Source organism: Alexandromys fortis, unplaced genomic scaffold (genome assembly GCF_014885135.2).
Source record: "Alexandromys fortis isolate MF-2015 unplaced genomic scaffold, M_Fortis_MF-2015_v1.1 scaffold_22, whole genome shotgun sequence".
Taxonomy (NCBI): domain Eukaryota; kingdom Metazoa; phylum Chordata; class Mammalia; order Rodentia; family Cricetidae; genus Alexandromys; species Alexandromys fortis.
The window spans coordinates 12,037,814-12,055,048 of NW_026067900.1; the positions used below are offsets into that span (position 1 = coordinate 12,037,814).

General features: G+C 44.7%; 1 protein-coding gene across 2 annotated transcripts in view; it reads right to left on the reverse strand.

The window, feature by feature from the left end:
* The window catches only part of Slc17a5 (solute carrier family 17 member 5), a 39,066-nt gene extending 22,340 nt beyond the window's left edge, over positions 1–16,726 (reverse strand). The window contains exons 1-4 of one of the 2 annotated variants that reach the window (XM_050126467.1): positions 16,530–16,726; positions 4,914–5,110; positions 3,531–3,764; positions 1,143–1,230 (exon numbers count right to left, since the gene is read on the reverse strand). In XM_050126467.1, the coding sequence (XP_049982424.1) occupies positions 1,143–1,230; positions 3,531–3,764; positions 4,914–5,110; positions 16,530–16,623 (613 nt within the window). In that variant the 5' untranslated portion in view covers positions 16,624–16,726. Of the gene's footprint in view, positions 1–1,142; positions 1,231–3,530; positions 3,765–4,913; positions 5,111–15,777; positions 15,894–16,529 lie in introns of those variants that run through there. The other variant, XM_050126477.1, reaches the window with a different exon arrangement.
* Between the last annotated feature and the right edge of the window lie 509 nt (positions 16,727–17,235).

Consider the following 17,235-nt stretch of genomic DNA (forward strand, 5'->3'; position numbering starts at 1 on the left):
TACCTACCCACAGGCATTGCTGTCCTGTCAGGGGATGCCTTGGTAACGGATGGCGCACACACTCAGACATACAAAATCAAGAGCACATATTGTTTCTCCTACAGGACCTGAATTTAACTCCTAGTGACCATACCAAGCAGCTCACAACTGCCTGTAACTCCAGCTCCAGGGGATCTGGTGCCTTCGTGGGCATCTGTACTCATGTGCAGATACACATACAAACACACACACACACACACACACACACCTGATATGATGCCTTTGTGGGCATCTGTACTCATGATCACACGTACACACAAACACACATATATGCCCGATCTGATGCCTTTGTGGGTATCTGTACTCATGTACACACGCACGCACAAACACACACACATATCCCCGAAATGAAAGAAAATAAATCTTAATGGCAATGGTGATACATGCCTTTAGTCCCAGGACTCGGGAAGCAGAAGAAGGCAGATCTCTATGAGATCTGGGGTAGCTTGGTCTACACAGCATGTTCCAGGCCAGCCAAGGATATATGGTGAAACCCTGTCTCCAAACAAATACACACACACACACACACACACACACACACACACACACACCAAAAGATCCAAAATCAAGTGACCAAACAACAACAAAATCACAATTAAAGAAAACCAATAATTTTTTTCCAACTACTGAACTCGTTTCTAAGTTCCAATATTTGAAAAGACAATGTATTTTGAGATAAATGACAGCAGGTAGAGGAATTGGTATTAGTCAATCACGGTACATTATTCTCTTTCTTTCTTTTTAATATTTATTTTATTTATTTATTATGTAAACAATATTCTGTCTGTGTGTATGCCTGCAGGCTGGAAGAGGGCACCAGACCTCTTTACAGATGGTTGTGAGCCACCATGTGGTTGCCGGGAATTGAACTCAGGACCTTTGGAAGAGCAGGCAATGCTCTTAACCACTGAGCCATCTCTCCAGCCCCATTATTCTCTTTCTGAGTCAAAGAGAAAAACTGCTACTAAAGCTCTCCCTTAGAAGGTTATTTCCCCCAGAAAGAGGCATCTCTACTGAGGGATTCTGGCATGCAGGCGTGTCTCTCAAGGCTGGTACATATGTATCAGATTATGGCAGAAGCTTTATAAGGATAGTTATCTTACCTGCGTAGGAAATGGTAAGCAGCTTGCTTCTTTCAAGAGGGGGCGCCCAGGAAGACCACATGGCATGCATGGCTGGAAACGTAACGCCCTGGGGGTGGATATTTCTGATGAAATACAAGGCAGCTTCAAAATCAGACAGAAAAGATCAAAGTTGCTGACCTAGCTTTATGGATGAGGCGTGTGGCATGTACAGGAAGAATGGTCAAAGATGAGAGAATCTAAGAACAGACACAATTTCAATTCTATTAAAAGCTAGGGGGGGTGGGGGGGCATCTGTGACCAGGGTAGAAACCACAGACTACAATGTTAACATCCACAGACAAGGCGCTATGCTAGGAGAGCAGTCAGTAAAGAGATACAGTAACAGGACCAGAAGCAACAGACTACAAATAAGTATATTTTACTTAGGTAAGAAGAAGGAGAAAATAAACCTGGGAACTGATAGAAGCTGATAGTGTTTACACTGTAACCAGGAAGGATATCTGGACAGAATAGAACATGAAAACTACCAACCAAACTTTAAACTGGCCGTGGGGGTGCATGCCTTTAATAACCCAGCACTTGGGAGGCAGAGGCAGGCAGATCTCTATGAGTTCAAGGCCAGCCTGATCTGTAAGAGTGAGTCCCAGGACAGTCAGGGTTATGCAATAGAGAAAACCTGTCTGGGGGGGGGGGGGAGGAAACAAAACAAAAACACCTTTAAAATTAGAACCTGGGAGGGCTGGAGAGATGGCTCAGCGGTTAAGAGCATTGTGTGCTCTTCCAAAGGACTCGAGTTTGATTCCCAGCAACCATATGGTGGCTCACAACCATCTGTAATGAGGTCTGGTGTCCTCTTCTAGCCCGCAGGCATATATGCAAATAGAATATTGTATCCATAATAAATAAATATTAAAAAAAATTAGAACCTGGGGTCAGGTGTGGAGGCACGGCTTCAATCCCAGCTCAGGAGGCAGAGGCACACAGATCTCTGAGTTCGAGGCCAGCATGGTCTCCATAGTGCATTCCAGACAGACTGAGCTATATAGAGAGACCCTGCCTCATATAAAACAAAAATAACACGAGAGCCTGGAAATCTCTAGAGCCTTCCAGCAAATCTCACCACATATAAGCTGTGTATGTTTCCTGAGGATGGACAGGTACTTAAGTCTCATCTACTAAAATACAACTGAGGAGGAGGGATTAGGGTTTACGGGATGCTTTGCTACAGGATGCTTTGCTGTGGGATGCTTTGCTGCGACATGGAACTGCTGTGCCAAGGCTAGTGTTTTCCCTACAGTGTCCCTCCAGGGTGCTACTGTACGATGGATGCTCTGACCTCCCAGCCTCTGAGAGCTATGCGGACCTCAGGCTACCTTGTGCTTGAGTTAAGGCTCTTAATCACGAGCAGCTCTCCAGCCTAGAGATCACTCATCATTCAGATGGAGATACAAAAAAACATGGAGAGGAAAAGAAAGACAGGAATGAAGAGATCTTTAAATGGGGCCATGGGGTCAGCTCAGTGGGAGAGAGCATTGCAGCATGGGCAAGGCCCTGGGTTTGATTCCCTAGAACTGCAACAAAATCAGGTAAGGAAAAAAAAAAAACAAAAACAAAAACAAAAATGATGAAGGGCATAAAACAAAGAGTAATGTTTTCCATAAACGTTTAGAAGAATCCTAGAAGTAAATTGGTATAGTTAGATAAAAATAATAAATTGTCTCTAAGTTAGAAGAGCAGAAAAAAAAATGAACCAATGATGAAGAGGAGTTCCATAAATAACAAATTTAGTAAAATAAGACAATGTAACAACATGTTTTGTAAAATGCACCAAAACAGGAGCTGGAGAGATGGCTCAGGAGTTAAGAACACTGGCCGTCCTTCCAGAGGACCTAGATTCAACTCCAGCATCTATATGGTGGCTCACAGCTGCTTGTAACTCCAGTGTGAGGAGTTCACACGAGACCTTCTTCTGGTCTTCAAGGTCACTGCACTCATGGGCGCATAGACACACAATCAAAACCAGTAGGTCTTTTTAAAAAGTGCCAAAAATGCAGGTATGGATGGCAAGTGTGGGCCACCTTAGCTCCGGGACAGGGGTTTGTTTCTCTGTCTTCTGAAGCATGAGCTACTGTCTCCCTCAGAAAATGTTCTCTCAGCTGGAGATGGCTCAGTGGTTAAAGGCACTGGCTGCTGCTGCAGAGGACTGGGGTTTGTTTTCAGCTTCAGGAGATCGGACGCCCTCTTCTGGCTTCTGCAGGCATCTGCACCCGCATCATGAACACACGTACATGCAGACAAACACTTATACATATAAAATAAAAATTAAAATCTCTTAAAAGGATACTTCACCTAGCAGAGAGGGGAAGACAAAGACTACGAAGTAAAACAAGAACCAAGAATGTTTACCTCTCCTAGCCCTTCGAGAGCTCTCAGCACGACAAGGGGCACCACTCCCAAGTCCGCGGCCATGGGTGTGAACAGGGTGAAGACGGCAGTGCCCAGGATGCCGAAGCCCAGCAGCAGCTTGCCTCCGATTCTGCTGGCCATGTACCCCCCGGGAATCTGTGTGATGATGTAGCCGTAAAAAAAAGAGCCTAGAATCCACCCTTGAGTTTCTGCGTCCCACGGGTACTTCTTACCCTGTAAAAAAAGAAGCAGAGGGAAAAAAACGATCCACTCAACTTTGAAATTTTGAACTATTGTTTTGGACTAGGGAACATACAAACTATGCTGGTGTGGCCTTTTCTTGATTGACGGCTGATGCGGGAGGGCCTCTGACAAGTGGTGCTCCTCCAGTCTCTGCTCTAGAGCCTGCACCGACTGTCAGCTGTAAGAGGAACTCGGTGCTGCGTTCATCACAGCAGCAGAGACCTAAGACAGGCTCCCTAAGGCAGGTGAGCCACTACAACACGGGGTTTCCAGAGGGAGTGGGCAAGAACTAAGAGCCACGCCCTTCAAGAAGCTTGCCCTTCTAGGACACTACACTAGAAGAGCTGCTGAGGAGGCTCAGTAACAGCCCTGACTGAGAAGGTTCAAAAAAGAGCCACAGGCTTGGGCTTGGCTGTGGTGGCACAGCCTTTAATGCCAGCTCTCAGGAGGCAGGGGCAGAGGCATCTCTGGGATGTGTTGGGTCTACAGAGTTCCAGGACAGCCAAGGCTGTGCACTGAGACCCTGCCTCAAAACAAACAAACAAACAAACAAACAAACAAACAAAACCAGACAGTTAGATAGATAGAAAAATTGAAAAAGAAAAAAAAAAAGCTATCCAATAACACCCTGGAGAAACTACTTATTTAGATTTAAATGCCAGGTGGTGGCGGCACACACCTTTAATCCCAGCACTCAGGAAGCGAAGACAGCTGGAACTCTGTGAGTTCAAGGACAGCCTGGTCTACAGAGCGAGTTCCAGGACTGGTTCCATAGCTACTGAGAAACCTTGTCTTGAAAAACCAAAAAGAAAAAAAAAAACCTAACTTTCTGATATATCAATAATATTACTTCAAATTCTTCTCAGGAAACTGAAAAATGACTTTCCAAACAGATTAATATATACGTTAGCACAGGCTATAATTTTAAGTTAATTGCTCAACTAACTCCCAAGAAAACAGAAAGTGCTCTTAACCTGGGGAGAATACACACACACAAACACATATTTTGGTTTCTTTCTGATAAAGGCATAATTTTCATTATTTTCACCTATAAGCATTTTATTATCAGTCAATTTTTTTTTTTTGCTTAGAAATTTAAACAAAAAATTTTAAAACACTTTAAAAATTTTAAACACTTACCGTCTGATTGTGGTGAACTTTTATGGGGGCGGAATGTTCTGCACACTCCTTGGAAGTTCTATTATCGGTCAGGGTTGTATTTGACTCTACCATGTCCACCAATGCAACACTCAGGTTCACACGTAAGGAATAAAGAACGAAAAAACCAAAGAAAGCCAAAATCGCTAAGTTGTACCGAGCAGAGCAGCATACTGGAGCTGAAATTAAGAGTGGGAGAAAACGTTAAATTATATGATCTCTAAATAATGAAAGGAAAAAAATTTAAAAAGATTTATTTATTCGGGTTTTCGAGACAGGGTTTCTCTGTGTAGTTTTGACTGTCCTGGACCTCTCTCTGGCCTCAAACTCAGAGATTTGCCTGCCTCTGTCTCCTGAATGCTGGGATTAAAGGCATGACCACCACTCTCCAAAGGTTTATTTATTTTCACATCTCATGTATGAGTATTTTGCCTGTACATGTTTGTGTACTGTATGTGAAGGTGTAAGTCACAAACAATCCCACACCAGTTTGGAATTATGATTAATAGAATGGTTATTTATTTAAGGGGGAGTAGACAGAACAGATTGCTGGGAAGAAGGGAAGTTAGGCAATTGCCATGCCTCTCCTCTCTGGTTCAGAGACGCCATGGATCCAGCCGCCAGGTCAGACATGCTGAATCTTTCCCGGTAAGCCACCATCTTGTGGTGCTACATACATTAATAGAAATGGGTTAATCAAGATATGAGAGTTAGCCAAGAAGAGGCTAGAACTAACAGACCAGGCAGTATTTAAAAGAATACAATTTGTGTGTTGTTATTTCGGGTATAAAGCTAGCCATGTGGGTGGTTGGGCGCTGGGAATGTAGCCCGCTGTTCCTTCTACATGTATGTGTGCCCGGTGCCCACAGAGGTCACATGAGGGTATCAGCTCCTCTGGAACTGGAGTTATGAACCAGATGTTAGCAGTTATGTAGATAAAGGGAACGGAACCCAGGTCCTCTGCAAGAGCAATAAGTGCTCCAGCCCACCCCACCGCCCAAGGCAATTCTTGAAGAAACATCCAAACTACTAATCAGTACTTTTTCGAATAGTCTCAGATTAAGCATATCTACAGAGATTTCTCAAAATATAATCTAATCCCCTTTACCCATAGTTTTAGCAAACATTCAGCATGATAAAGATGCGGCACGAGGGGCTGGAGAGATGGCTCAGCAGTTAAGAGCACTGACTGCTCTTCCAGAAGAGCCGTGTTCGATTCTCAGCACCCACATGGCGGCTCACAACTGTCTGTAACTACAATTCCAGGGGATCTGACACCTCACACAGATATATATGCAGGCAAAACACCAATGCACATAAAATAAAAATAAATAATTATTAAAAACAAGATGTGGCACGAGAAAAATAGATAAGGGTTTAATAGCGCCACTATACCCTTCCCTCTAAAGCTCTAAGCAAGCCCCCACTGAATGCTGTCTTTCTTTTCTAAGAGTTGCTGTGGTCATGGTGTCTCTTCACCGTGATAAAAGAGTGACTAAGACAGGCCCTCTCCTGTTGAGCTATCTCTCCAGCCACCAGAAAACCTTTCACTGGGTATTCCTGAATCCTTTTTCGGCGCTATAGCTATTGTCTTACGGTGCTTCTAGAACAGGCAGATACAAATCTGAGAATTGCATTTCTAAGACTCTAGTCATGTGGTCTGTCATTTAAGTTTGAACAATTTGCTGTTTGCTCCAATGAAAAGGTGTGTCCTTTTGCGGGACACATTCTGTCATCACTTTATCAGGCCACATTACACAGGTGTTCGGATGGAGAAGTCTAATCTCAAATTTGGACAACTAAATTGTGCTACTACGGTAATCTGGAGAAGTGGGCAGGTTTGAGTAAATTTAAAGGGGAAAATGAATAGTCCTTCACTGAAGGCTAGGTGTGAGAGTAAAAGGGAGGGATAATCAGCAATCCTCTTGCTCTAGACGATTGTACGCCACTCTTGCTTGTAATATCATTATTCCATCCCATTTTTTATATAGCTATTTCTTATTGTAAGCTATTACTTTTTCCTTAGGCAATGCTTGATTTGGATTATAATATACTTTATATATGCTATAATATACTTTATATATACTATAAATACTATAATATACTTTATATGTACTATATGCTATAATAAACTTTATATATACTATATTTTATCACTCTTTCCCATCTCTATTTTTTTTAGCTCCATTCTTTTATTGCACGTTGTCTGCTTCTCCTCAGGCCGTGACTGATGTGGCTTATAAGCCATTGTATCACGTAAGATGTGGGTCTGGAGGTTGAGATGGGAAAGACGGGTGGGAGAAGAACTGGCAGGATGGCTCAGTGGGTAAGGTGCTTGCTTGTTTGGTCACGAAACAAACATGAGGAGAACTGATTTCCACAAGCTGTCCTCGAATTCCCTATCCCCAACAATCAATCAATCAATCAATCAATCAATCAATCGTTTTTAAAAGGTGAGCAAGGGGCTGGAGAGATGGCTCAGTGATTAGGAGAACTGACCATTCTTCTAGAAGGACTGAATTTGATTTGAATTTGCAGCACCCACAAAATGCCTCATAATGGTCTGATAGTCCAGTTCTGGAGAAGCCAATGCCCTCTTCTGCCCTTCATCATCACTGTATATCAACAGTGAACAGACATACATGCAGGCAAAATACTCATACACATAAATACAAATTAAAAAATTTTGAAAAATTTAAAAGGTGAGCAAGGTATTTCAAAATATTAGTGATGATGCCTAAAAAGCTATAGATCAGGTACTATCTTCTTATACTTCTAAGGTACTATCAATACTCAGAAAATAGAATACATGACTACAAAGTTTTAAAAGTTATACTAAACTGGGCAGCGGTGGCACAGGCCTTTAATCCCAGCACTAAGAAGGTAGAGGTAGGTGGATATCTGTGAGTTCAAGGCCAGCAGAGCAGGTCTACAGAGAGAGTTCCAGAACAACCAGGGTGGTTACACATAGAAACTCTGTCTCAAAGAACAAAACAAAACAAACAAAAAAAGTCATATTAAAAATAAATTGGTGCCAGGTTTATGAAAATGGTTGTGACTATAAATCTATTTAGTCAGAAATATTTTATGAAGTAAAACGCGCCTATGAATTTGGATACTCTTTGAAATCGATCCAAGGAAAATCAAGCTTGCATGGCAGAAAGAGCCGGTCCACTGGATACCCACCGCACTGAGTTCGAAGCAAGATCATGCTTGCATAACGAGCAAAGCACTCCTCAGAGCAAACACCACCTCCACACCGTACCTTATAAACACAGGAATGGTAGTGGGTGTGCAGAGAACAAAGGCTAACAAGGAAAGGGAGCCGGGGTGACTCTCAGCTCTGGCCACCTGTGTTTACAGAGTTACTAAGATGAAATAAAAAGCTCCGTGGTTAAGAGCACTGACTGTTCTTCCTGAGAACCCACATTCAATTCCCAGCACCCACATGGCAGCTCCCAACTGTCTGTAACTCCAGTTCCAGGGGATCTGATACCCTCATACCAATGTACAGAAATAAATAAAACAATATCTGGGGGGGCATCTCTGCTCCGTTTATAAAGTACATGTGACATCTCCTATAAGCATGGGTCCCATTGGCTGAGAAACAAGGCTCAAGATGAAGGTCCAGGGAGAAAGGGTCTCGGATAAACATAAATGCCTGGGAGTCAGCTGTGGCCTGACCTTCCAGATAGCACAGGTCACCAGGCAATTGAATGAAATTGAAATGTACGTCTTGGCAATGCTGAAGCATGCATGGGCAGCCCGCATATGGTGGTTCTGTTGAACGTGTCCATATTGGGTTTCATGGTCTAAGTTGATGAGGACGACTGACCAGGTCTCTTCCTCAAGAGATCAAGAGATCTCATTACAGGTGATTGTGAGCCACCATGTGGTTGCTGGGAATTGAACTCAGGACCTTTGAAAGAGCAGGCAGTGCTCTTAACTGCGGAGTCATCTTAACTACATCCAATTCCAGCTTTCTGGAAATGGATTATTACCTCTTCCTTTGAAGAGACAACTTATGTGTTCAATAATCCTGGTTTCCCTAGTGCTAAGAGCACAAAGGCCTTGTGCCCTCTACTTTGTCCCACTTCTAAATGTTCAAAGAAAAAACAACAGTTGTCACAGAGGCCATGGTTAACTGCATTGCCTCTATGGCTAGTCTAAGTAATATAAGAAAAATTCAAGAACAGCAAACAGAGGACCAAGGAAAGGAGAAAGCCACCTTAGCCATGATGTCTATTCAAAGGTCACTTGGGAGAATCTTTGCCTATCTCTTTATGCAAATCATCGCTTTGACCCTCCATAGTATGAGAAAAAAAAATCTGACCTACTAAAGCAACACATACTAGGACATTGTTGATAATCAAGGTTATGTCTGAGCAAAAAATAATATAGAGTAGCTGTCTTGTAAAAGTGTGGTTTTCAAATCATCCATCTCTTAATTAGTTTCTGAAATATTAGTTTTGCTGAAATAGTACTAGTTTCACTAATCATGCATGTCATCTTTGAGCCCTCTCTTTTGTATATCAGTAACTATTCCTGGAATTGGCAATAAAAAAGCCTAAACACAATCCTTAGCATGACCAAACAATATCATACTGTCTCTTCATACAACTCCCCCCCCCCCCCAGCCGCAAAAAGGCTTTTGGATTCCGCATTAACAAGGTGAGAATCAACACGTAATACAGTCGGTAGCACAGTGGCATCATTTTGGGGTCAACAGTATCATCATTTTGGGGTCAACAGTATCATCATTTTGGGGTCAACAGTATCATATGCTTGCTGTTTCCACAAAGCCTGGGCTTGATGCGTTCTGTCTTGATGTCTCCCCAAGTGACCAGCTAATGTGTCTGTCACCTATCGTTACATGATTCATTTGCCTCCAGGATGCTGTCCTGCTCGGATGCATCAATGTGGGAGCCATCCAAGACTTCATTTTCTGGAAAGATATAAGCAGAACTTCGACTTGATGCTACCGGAACATTGGACTCTATCACTGATTCATTTTGAGATCTTTTAACATATATTTTAGGCTGTGACCCCTTTAGGACAAAATGCTTTAGGGCTGCAGAAAAAGCATTAGCTTTTAAAGTGAAAAAAATTAAAGTATTTACAGTAACTAAATGTAGTATAGTATGTGGGGATTTGGGTGGGCGTTCCCTCTTCTATTTTTTTATCTTTTTTTTAACACATTTTTATTGATTCTTTGGGAATTTCACATCACACATCCTAATCCCACTCATTTCCCAGTCACCCTCTTCTATTTTTAAAATTTGCCAGTTAAGTACGTGATGATGTCACTCCACAAGAGCTTAACCCTGTGGGTTGTAAGGGAATTTAGCAACATGATCAATATTCCATAAACTGCAAAGTTCTTTAAGATGTTTGCTAGTATAAGCACGACCATTATCATTTTTTAGCTGTAAGGGTCCCAGAAAGAGAATGTATGAAGAGCTATTTGACAAAGTCAAGTCCCACATGTGGCCTAATGGCATTTCCCTGGGGCCCCGAGTGCCCCATGCTTCATCTGGGGCTGTGTTCTGCGGCTGACCAGTTGCGGGGGGGGGGGGGGGGGGGGGGGGGGGGGGGGGGGGGGGGGAGGTGCACCATGCATGCCTGCAGTAGACTGCATGTAGTGAATTCCAGCACAGAAGGCCCCAGACACAGACAGCTCGAGTTTCAGACGTCGGCCTGACGTAAACCCACTACTAATTATGCCCCAGAAACTTGGAATACCAGGTAAGATAATAAGCGTTCCCTAGAGAATAGGCCTACATAAGTCTCCTCTAACCTTCCCCTTGCCAAAGTCTGCTCGTTTAGCAGACCAAAAGAAGCAGAAAAATAACAAACAAAATCCAATTCAATCATGGCCTTTAACTTTAAAAGATTTAAACCAGAACTTAAGATTTAGAATTTTTTTTTTTTAGTCCCCTTTGCTGGTCCCTGCGAATTAAGTTTTACTCTTTCAGAAAAGTTTTTCGAGACAGGGTTTCTCTGTAGCTTTGGAGCCTGTCCTGGAACTAGCTCTTGTAGACCAGGCTGGTCTCGAACTCACAAAGATCCACCTGCCTCTGCCTCCCAAGTGCTGAGATTAAAGGCGTGCGCCACCACCGCCTGGCGCTCTTTCAGAAAAGTTAAGTTGAGCGATAGTCCATTGACTTTGTGGGCTCCCCTCAAGCTGCTGGAGGCTAGTCCTCACAATTTATTCCTAATTTCTCTCTTAAATCCACCCCAAGTTTGCTTACATTATTATTTTTAATTTTTTGTCATACTGTACAAAAAAATCTAAATAAAAAACAAATGAAATTTTAGTAATCATAAATACAAACCGTAGACAGAATTTTCTGTCCCACTTGGACAGGCAGCCATTCAGTCCCAAAGAAACACACAGAGGCTTATATTAACTATAAACTGTTTGGCCTTTTAGCTCAGGCTTATTATTAACTAGCTCTTACAACTTAAATTAAGGTCTGAAATGAGAGAGGCTCATGCCAGGTGTGGTGGCACACGTCTTTAGTCCCAGCGCTTGTGAGGCAGGAACAGGTGATCTCTGGGAATTCCAGGACAGTCAAGGCTGTGTAGAGACCCTGTGTTAAACAAACAAACAAACAAACAAACAACAAACCAACAAACAACAAGAATCCTGCCACAATGTGTTGAACATTTTGAGTGAGGTGTGGTGGTACAGACTTTTACTCCCAGCACTGGGAGGCAGAGGCAGGTGGGGAATCTCTGAGTTCAGTTCCAGGACAGCCAGGGCTACACACAGAAACCCTGTGTGTGTGTGTGTGTGTGTGTGATCTCCACTTCTGATGTACAGGATGAGATCAAATTCCTTATTTTGCTAATGCTGGGAGTGCAGCACCGATGGATTCTGATTTGACCAGGCACCAGCAGGGGAAGCAACTGCAGTCTCAGTAACTGACACTCTCCGCACCAACCCTTCCACCAACAGCCATAGCTGTTTCTGGCTCCCTCCAAGCAGGCGGTTCCTGCTTGTGTTCCCGAGAGGCAGAGGTGCCAGCAGGCAGTATGACTGTTATGTTTCAATAGGACTGGATTTATCTATTTTACTTTCAAAGCAAGGAAACTCAGCTGAAGGAGCACACTAAACCTTTTCTCTCTTTCTGTCTCTAAGCTACTCCGTCCCATGGGATCCCACTTTCTGTTTACTAGACGCCACCCTTGGAGGACCTCATTCCAAATGCCCCCAATCTTCCACTACACTCTCCCTACACTGACAATCTTTCTAACATTCCTTTCCTCTCAAGTTAGGCCGCTTCCCATTCTCAGTGCACGTCTGTTCTTCCTGTGCTGGTTTACATGAGGCCGGTTTAAAACAATCAGTGCCTGAGAAACATCTCATAAAAGCGGATTAATGACAGCAAGTTCAGACTGTTGAGCTGGACAAGCAGGGTGGTTATTATCTTTTTTTGTGGATCATGTGGAATAGAAAACATATGCTCCATGTCCTTTTGAAGAGTCATCTGGAGCCAGGCAATAGTGATACAGAACTTTAATCCCAGCACTCTAGAGGCAGAGGCAGGCGTATCTCTGGGAGTTGGATGCCTGCTCTGTTCCAGAACAGAGCTTCATAGTGAGACCCTGTTTAAAAAAAAAAAAAAGAAAGAAAGAAAGAAAAGAAACCAAAGAAACCAAACCCCTTTGGGTAGCCTAGACTTAGCTCATGCTGCAGCAGAGTCCTCCCCCACGCCCTGCGACATTCCCTGGAACTCAGGTGTTGCACCAAGCTTCTCCAAGCTCGGTCAGACCAGGGTGGTAGGAAGGGCAGCAGGGCCAGAGGGCTCGGAGTCACGGTCAGATGGCTCCAGAGGGCAAGGCCATTAGGGTCCACCCTGCTAAGACCTGCCAAGATTTGTCCTGGCAGAAGGTTTTCTCCTCTGTTTCTCTCTCTTAAATAATCCTCCTGAGAGGATGCAAGCAATACATTATTAATGTGCTCTAGCTTGCAAAATAATCGACAGAAATTCCACTTCCCTTTGGTTCCCACGTGCTTCCAGTATTAACATCAATAGTTACTTGGTCAGGAAACCGAGGGTTAAATTGTACAGTTACCTGTGCAAAGTTGCAGAATTTTCCTCTGGGTCTTTTTATTTAGTTAGTTAATGATTCATTTACTTTTATTTTTTCTGTGCATTATTGTTTTGCTTGCATGTATGCCTGTGTGAAGGTGTTGAGTCCCCTGGAACTGGAATTACAGACAGTTGTGAGCTGCTATGTGGGTTCTGGGAATTGAATCCCGGTCCTCTGGAAGGGCAGCCGGTGCTCTTCAATGCTGAAGAGCATCTCTCCAGGCCTCTCCTCCCAGTCTTAACAAATGCTTCAATAATTGTATTAAGTTCTTTGTCTCAGAGGACTGACTGACTGGAACCATGAATATTACCACTGTCTCACTTAAGGTTGTGAATTTTTCTGCTTCTATTTAAAGAAAAATTTTCTTACCTTCTCTGATGGTCAAGCCCCTCACCTCCTGCTGGGTACTGATTATAGGGAGTCTTTGCAAACACCAGGGTCCGCAGAGTGTTGATATAAGTGAGTCAAATCTGGCTCAACACAACTCAGTAGCAGGTGTTGGTTCAAATTCCAGGCAGTTTATTTTAGGCATATTTAAGTACAGTACAATTTTGGAAAAAAGTTTCCTTGTGACAATGAACTCAATCCCATGTGCACGATATAGATTAAGGCGCCACCACATCCAAACTCTTTGCAAAGTACATTGACCTCTTCTACAAAGACGGGCTCTATAGATTGGGGGAAAAATGCTCAAGATAAAAGTCTAGGGAGGAGCCAGGCGGTGGTGGCGCATGCCTTTAATTCCAGCACTCGGGAGGCAGAGGCAGGCAGATCTCTGTTAGTTGAGACTAGCCTGGTCTACAAAGCAAGTTCTAGGACAGCCAGGGCTGTTACACAGAGAACCGGTCTCAAAAAAAAAAAAAAAAAAAAGTCTAGGGAGGAAGGGTCTTGGATAAATATTATAGTTTAGGGGAATCAAATGTAGCCTGGCCCTACAGACAGGACAGGTCACAAGGCTATAAACTTTATCCAGTCCCAGCCTTCTGGGCAGAAAACAGGTTATATACCTCTTCTGTTGAACAGACACGCTGCGTGTTTAATAATCCTGGTTTCCTTAGTGTCCTCTACAACCACCCACCTTAGCTGAGCTGCGGGGGTTAAATACCATGGGAAATCATGGGGCGCACGCATTTAAGCCCCACTCCATGCCCGAGAAAGCTTTCTCCTTCCTTCCTTCCTTCCTTCCTTCCTTCCTTCCTTCCTTCCTTCCTTCCTTCCTTCCCCTCCCTTCCTCTCTTCCTTCTTTTGGTTTTGTTTTTCGAGACAGGGTTTCTCTGTGTTTAACAGTCCTGGTTGTCCTGGAACTCTGTAGACCAGGCTGGCCTAGAGTTCACAGAGATCTGCCTGCCTCTGCCTCCCAAGTGCTGGGATTGAAGGCGTGCACTGCTACCACCTCCCGGAGGGGTTAGAAAGCTTTTCTAATAAAATAAAGTGCTACACACATAAGGGAGAAAGGAAACCCACTAATCTCGGGAGATAGGACAGGGATGTCCTCTTTTTGGAAGAGGGATATTCAATTGTGGCTTCCTCAATGAGCAGAAGTTGTCAGGCAGCTGTGGGGGTGGGGTGGGCGTGAGTACAGCCACGCCAGCAAAAGCAACAGGATGTGCAGGAGCAAGGAAATGAGAAAGGCAAGGGGAGAACCAAGCCTCAGAACTAATACTATTGAGTGGGAGGGGGCACTGGGTTTACTAACCAAACAGCTAAGGTTACCGAGTGCTTACTGTATCGAGTGCTGGGGAAGACGACCTGCAAACGAAATCAAAGCACTGCTCAGCACACAGTAACTTCAGAAACTGAACCGTCATCATTGCCTTCTCTGGATCCGGGAAACCTAGCTCAGATGTTAAGAATCATGATAATTTTTCATCTGCGGGAAATTAAGTTATGCGGGGTGTTAGGCTTGTAGTGCAATGGGGGGTGGGGGACTGCTGAGAAGGTGGACATCCACACAAACCCGGCGAATCTGCCTTGGGTGTACCTTCAAGGGCTGTGTGTCTGCAGTGGAGGCAGCTGGCACCGAGACAGAGCTGATGACAAAGCCTGGGAAAGGGACTCTAGGGTGATGGATGGCAAGACGGTAAAGTGCCAGCCTTTGATTCTAACCCAAGAAGACAGTAAGAGGGGCTGCAGGTGGGTGGAGTGCTTGGCGTGTATTCAGGAGGCGGAGGCAGGAGACAGGAGAATCAGAAGTACAAAGTCACCTTCGGCTACAAAGTGGTTAGAGGCCAGCTTGGGCTACAGGAGACCCTGTCTCAAAGAAAACCAACCAATCAAACAAACAAACACAAAATGAAAGACCTAGGCTCACCCCACTGCTGCCTTAAACTTTACAAAATAAAGCATCCTTTCTTAGTTTTTAAAATGTGTATGAATATTTTGTATGTATGTACGTCTGTACCACATGCATGTCTGGTGCCTGTCTATGGAGGCCTTAGTAGGGTGCTGGATCCCCTGGAGCTGGAATTATAGATGGTTGTAAGCTCCAGTGTGGATGCTGGGAACTGAACTCAGGTCCTCTGGAAGAGCAGCCAGTGCTCTAACTGCTGAGCCATCTCTCCAGTCCCCAAACACACTATTCTCAAAATAAAACAAAACCAAAACAAACCACCAAGAAAACAACAAAAGTGTCTGAACAAAGCCTGAAAGTCAGGGTAGTTACACACACAAGTAGGGAGGGTGGCTATCTGCTCATGCTTAAAGCAGTTACGAAAGAGTCCTTTGGTAATATTCACAAAAGACATACCTACGGGCGACTCTCCGTGGTCAGCAAAGGCACTTTCCAGTTCAAGTCTTTCTCATTCCTGTATCCTTGAATGCGTGCAAGCTCATTTGTCTTTTAGTTTCAGTGGCTTCAAGAAGCTACGTTGCAAAAGTGTAGCAGAATCCAATGAAGACACATACTTGTGTTTGGGGGCATAGCGGGTATGGAGACCAGAACCTCGCCAGTCAAAACTCTTATCACTGAGCTACAATCCCAGGCAGGGAAGATGCTCTTTAAAGTACCACTGCAAGACCTTTGGTACATTATCTTAGCGCGCTACAGATAGCCATCTCGAGAATAACCCGTTTCTTAAACTTTAGTCTGATAGACGAGCAAAAATGGAAATGTCTGCAATATTTTTAGTCTCTTACAGCACAAAGTCAAGATATTCGCGGGATTATGCAACTGTCCTCCGCACACTCAACAGATGTCAACTATTTTCTCTGTGTGTCTCCTCCCTGCCCAAGGAGCTACCTGATCACATGCTTGCAGACCGGCATAAGCGGAAACCTGGCGCTCACTGAGGAACAGCGAGCGGCACTTTGGCCCTTGGCTCATTGACTCGTTGGATACCCCCGACCCCGAATTGCTTCAGTCCCCCACCAGTGCAGGCAGCTCCGGCCGGTCCCACGGGGCTGCACTCGTCCGCCCCCCAGCTCTCAACCACTCCCTCGAGGCGCCCCCCGGCCAGGAACCACCCGCCACCCGGAACGCTACCCCTAGCAGGCGCTCACCCGCTTCGGTTTGCCGGGCGCTCGGCAGGAGCGGGGTGCTGTCCGAGTTCTCCTCCTCCTCGTTCATCGCCGGACCCCGCAGCAGGGGCCTCATGTCGCCGGGAGCGCAGACGTGCTGATGTTGTTGTTCAGCCAACAGAGCTCTCGGGAGCACAGCCCTCCAGCCTTGCTGGCTGGGCGGGACAGGATTTGGCTCCGCCTCATGCATCACCCGGGCCCCGCCTATCTCTGGCCGCTCTTCCTCAGGCGCCATCTTAGTTCCGGGCGACTCCGGTGTGGGCGTGGTGCGGCGGTGGTGGGCGTGGCCGAACCGGATGTGGCGCTTGCAGAGTTTGTTGTGAGCAGTGGGCGTTCCGGGCCTCTGTTCCTCTAGCAAAAGCTGGGGCACATCGGTCCTGGAGGCCGCGATAGCACTTTCATCTCTCTGTGATAGGGAGCTAGAGAAAAACACTGGAAGTACTTGACTTTCAGATGTCCGTGTTAGAGCTCCTGATTATTAGCAATCTTTGTCTCGTCTAGGGCAGCATGTGGATTTTGAAGTGGAAAAGGAGTAAAGAAAGACATGGTCTGTCCGACGAAACTGCCTATATTAGGATTCAGCTATGAAATAGGCTTTTTCTTTCTGGGAAGGTATTGTGTTGAACCCAGAGTCTCATACATACTAGACCTACACTGGTACCGTTGACATACATCCCCAGCCAGCAGG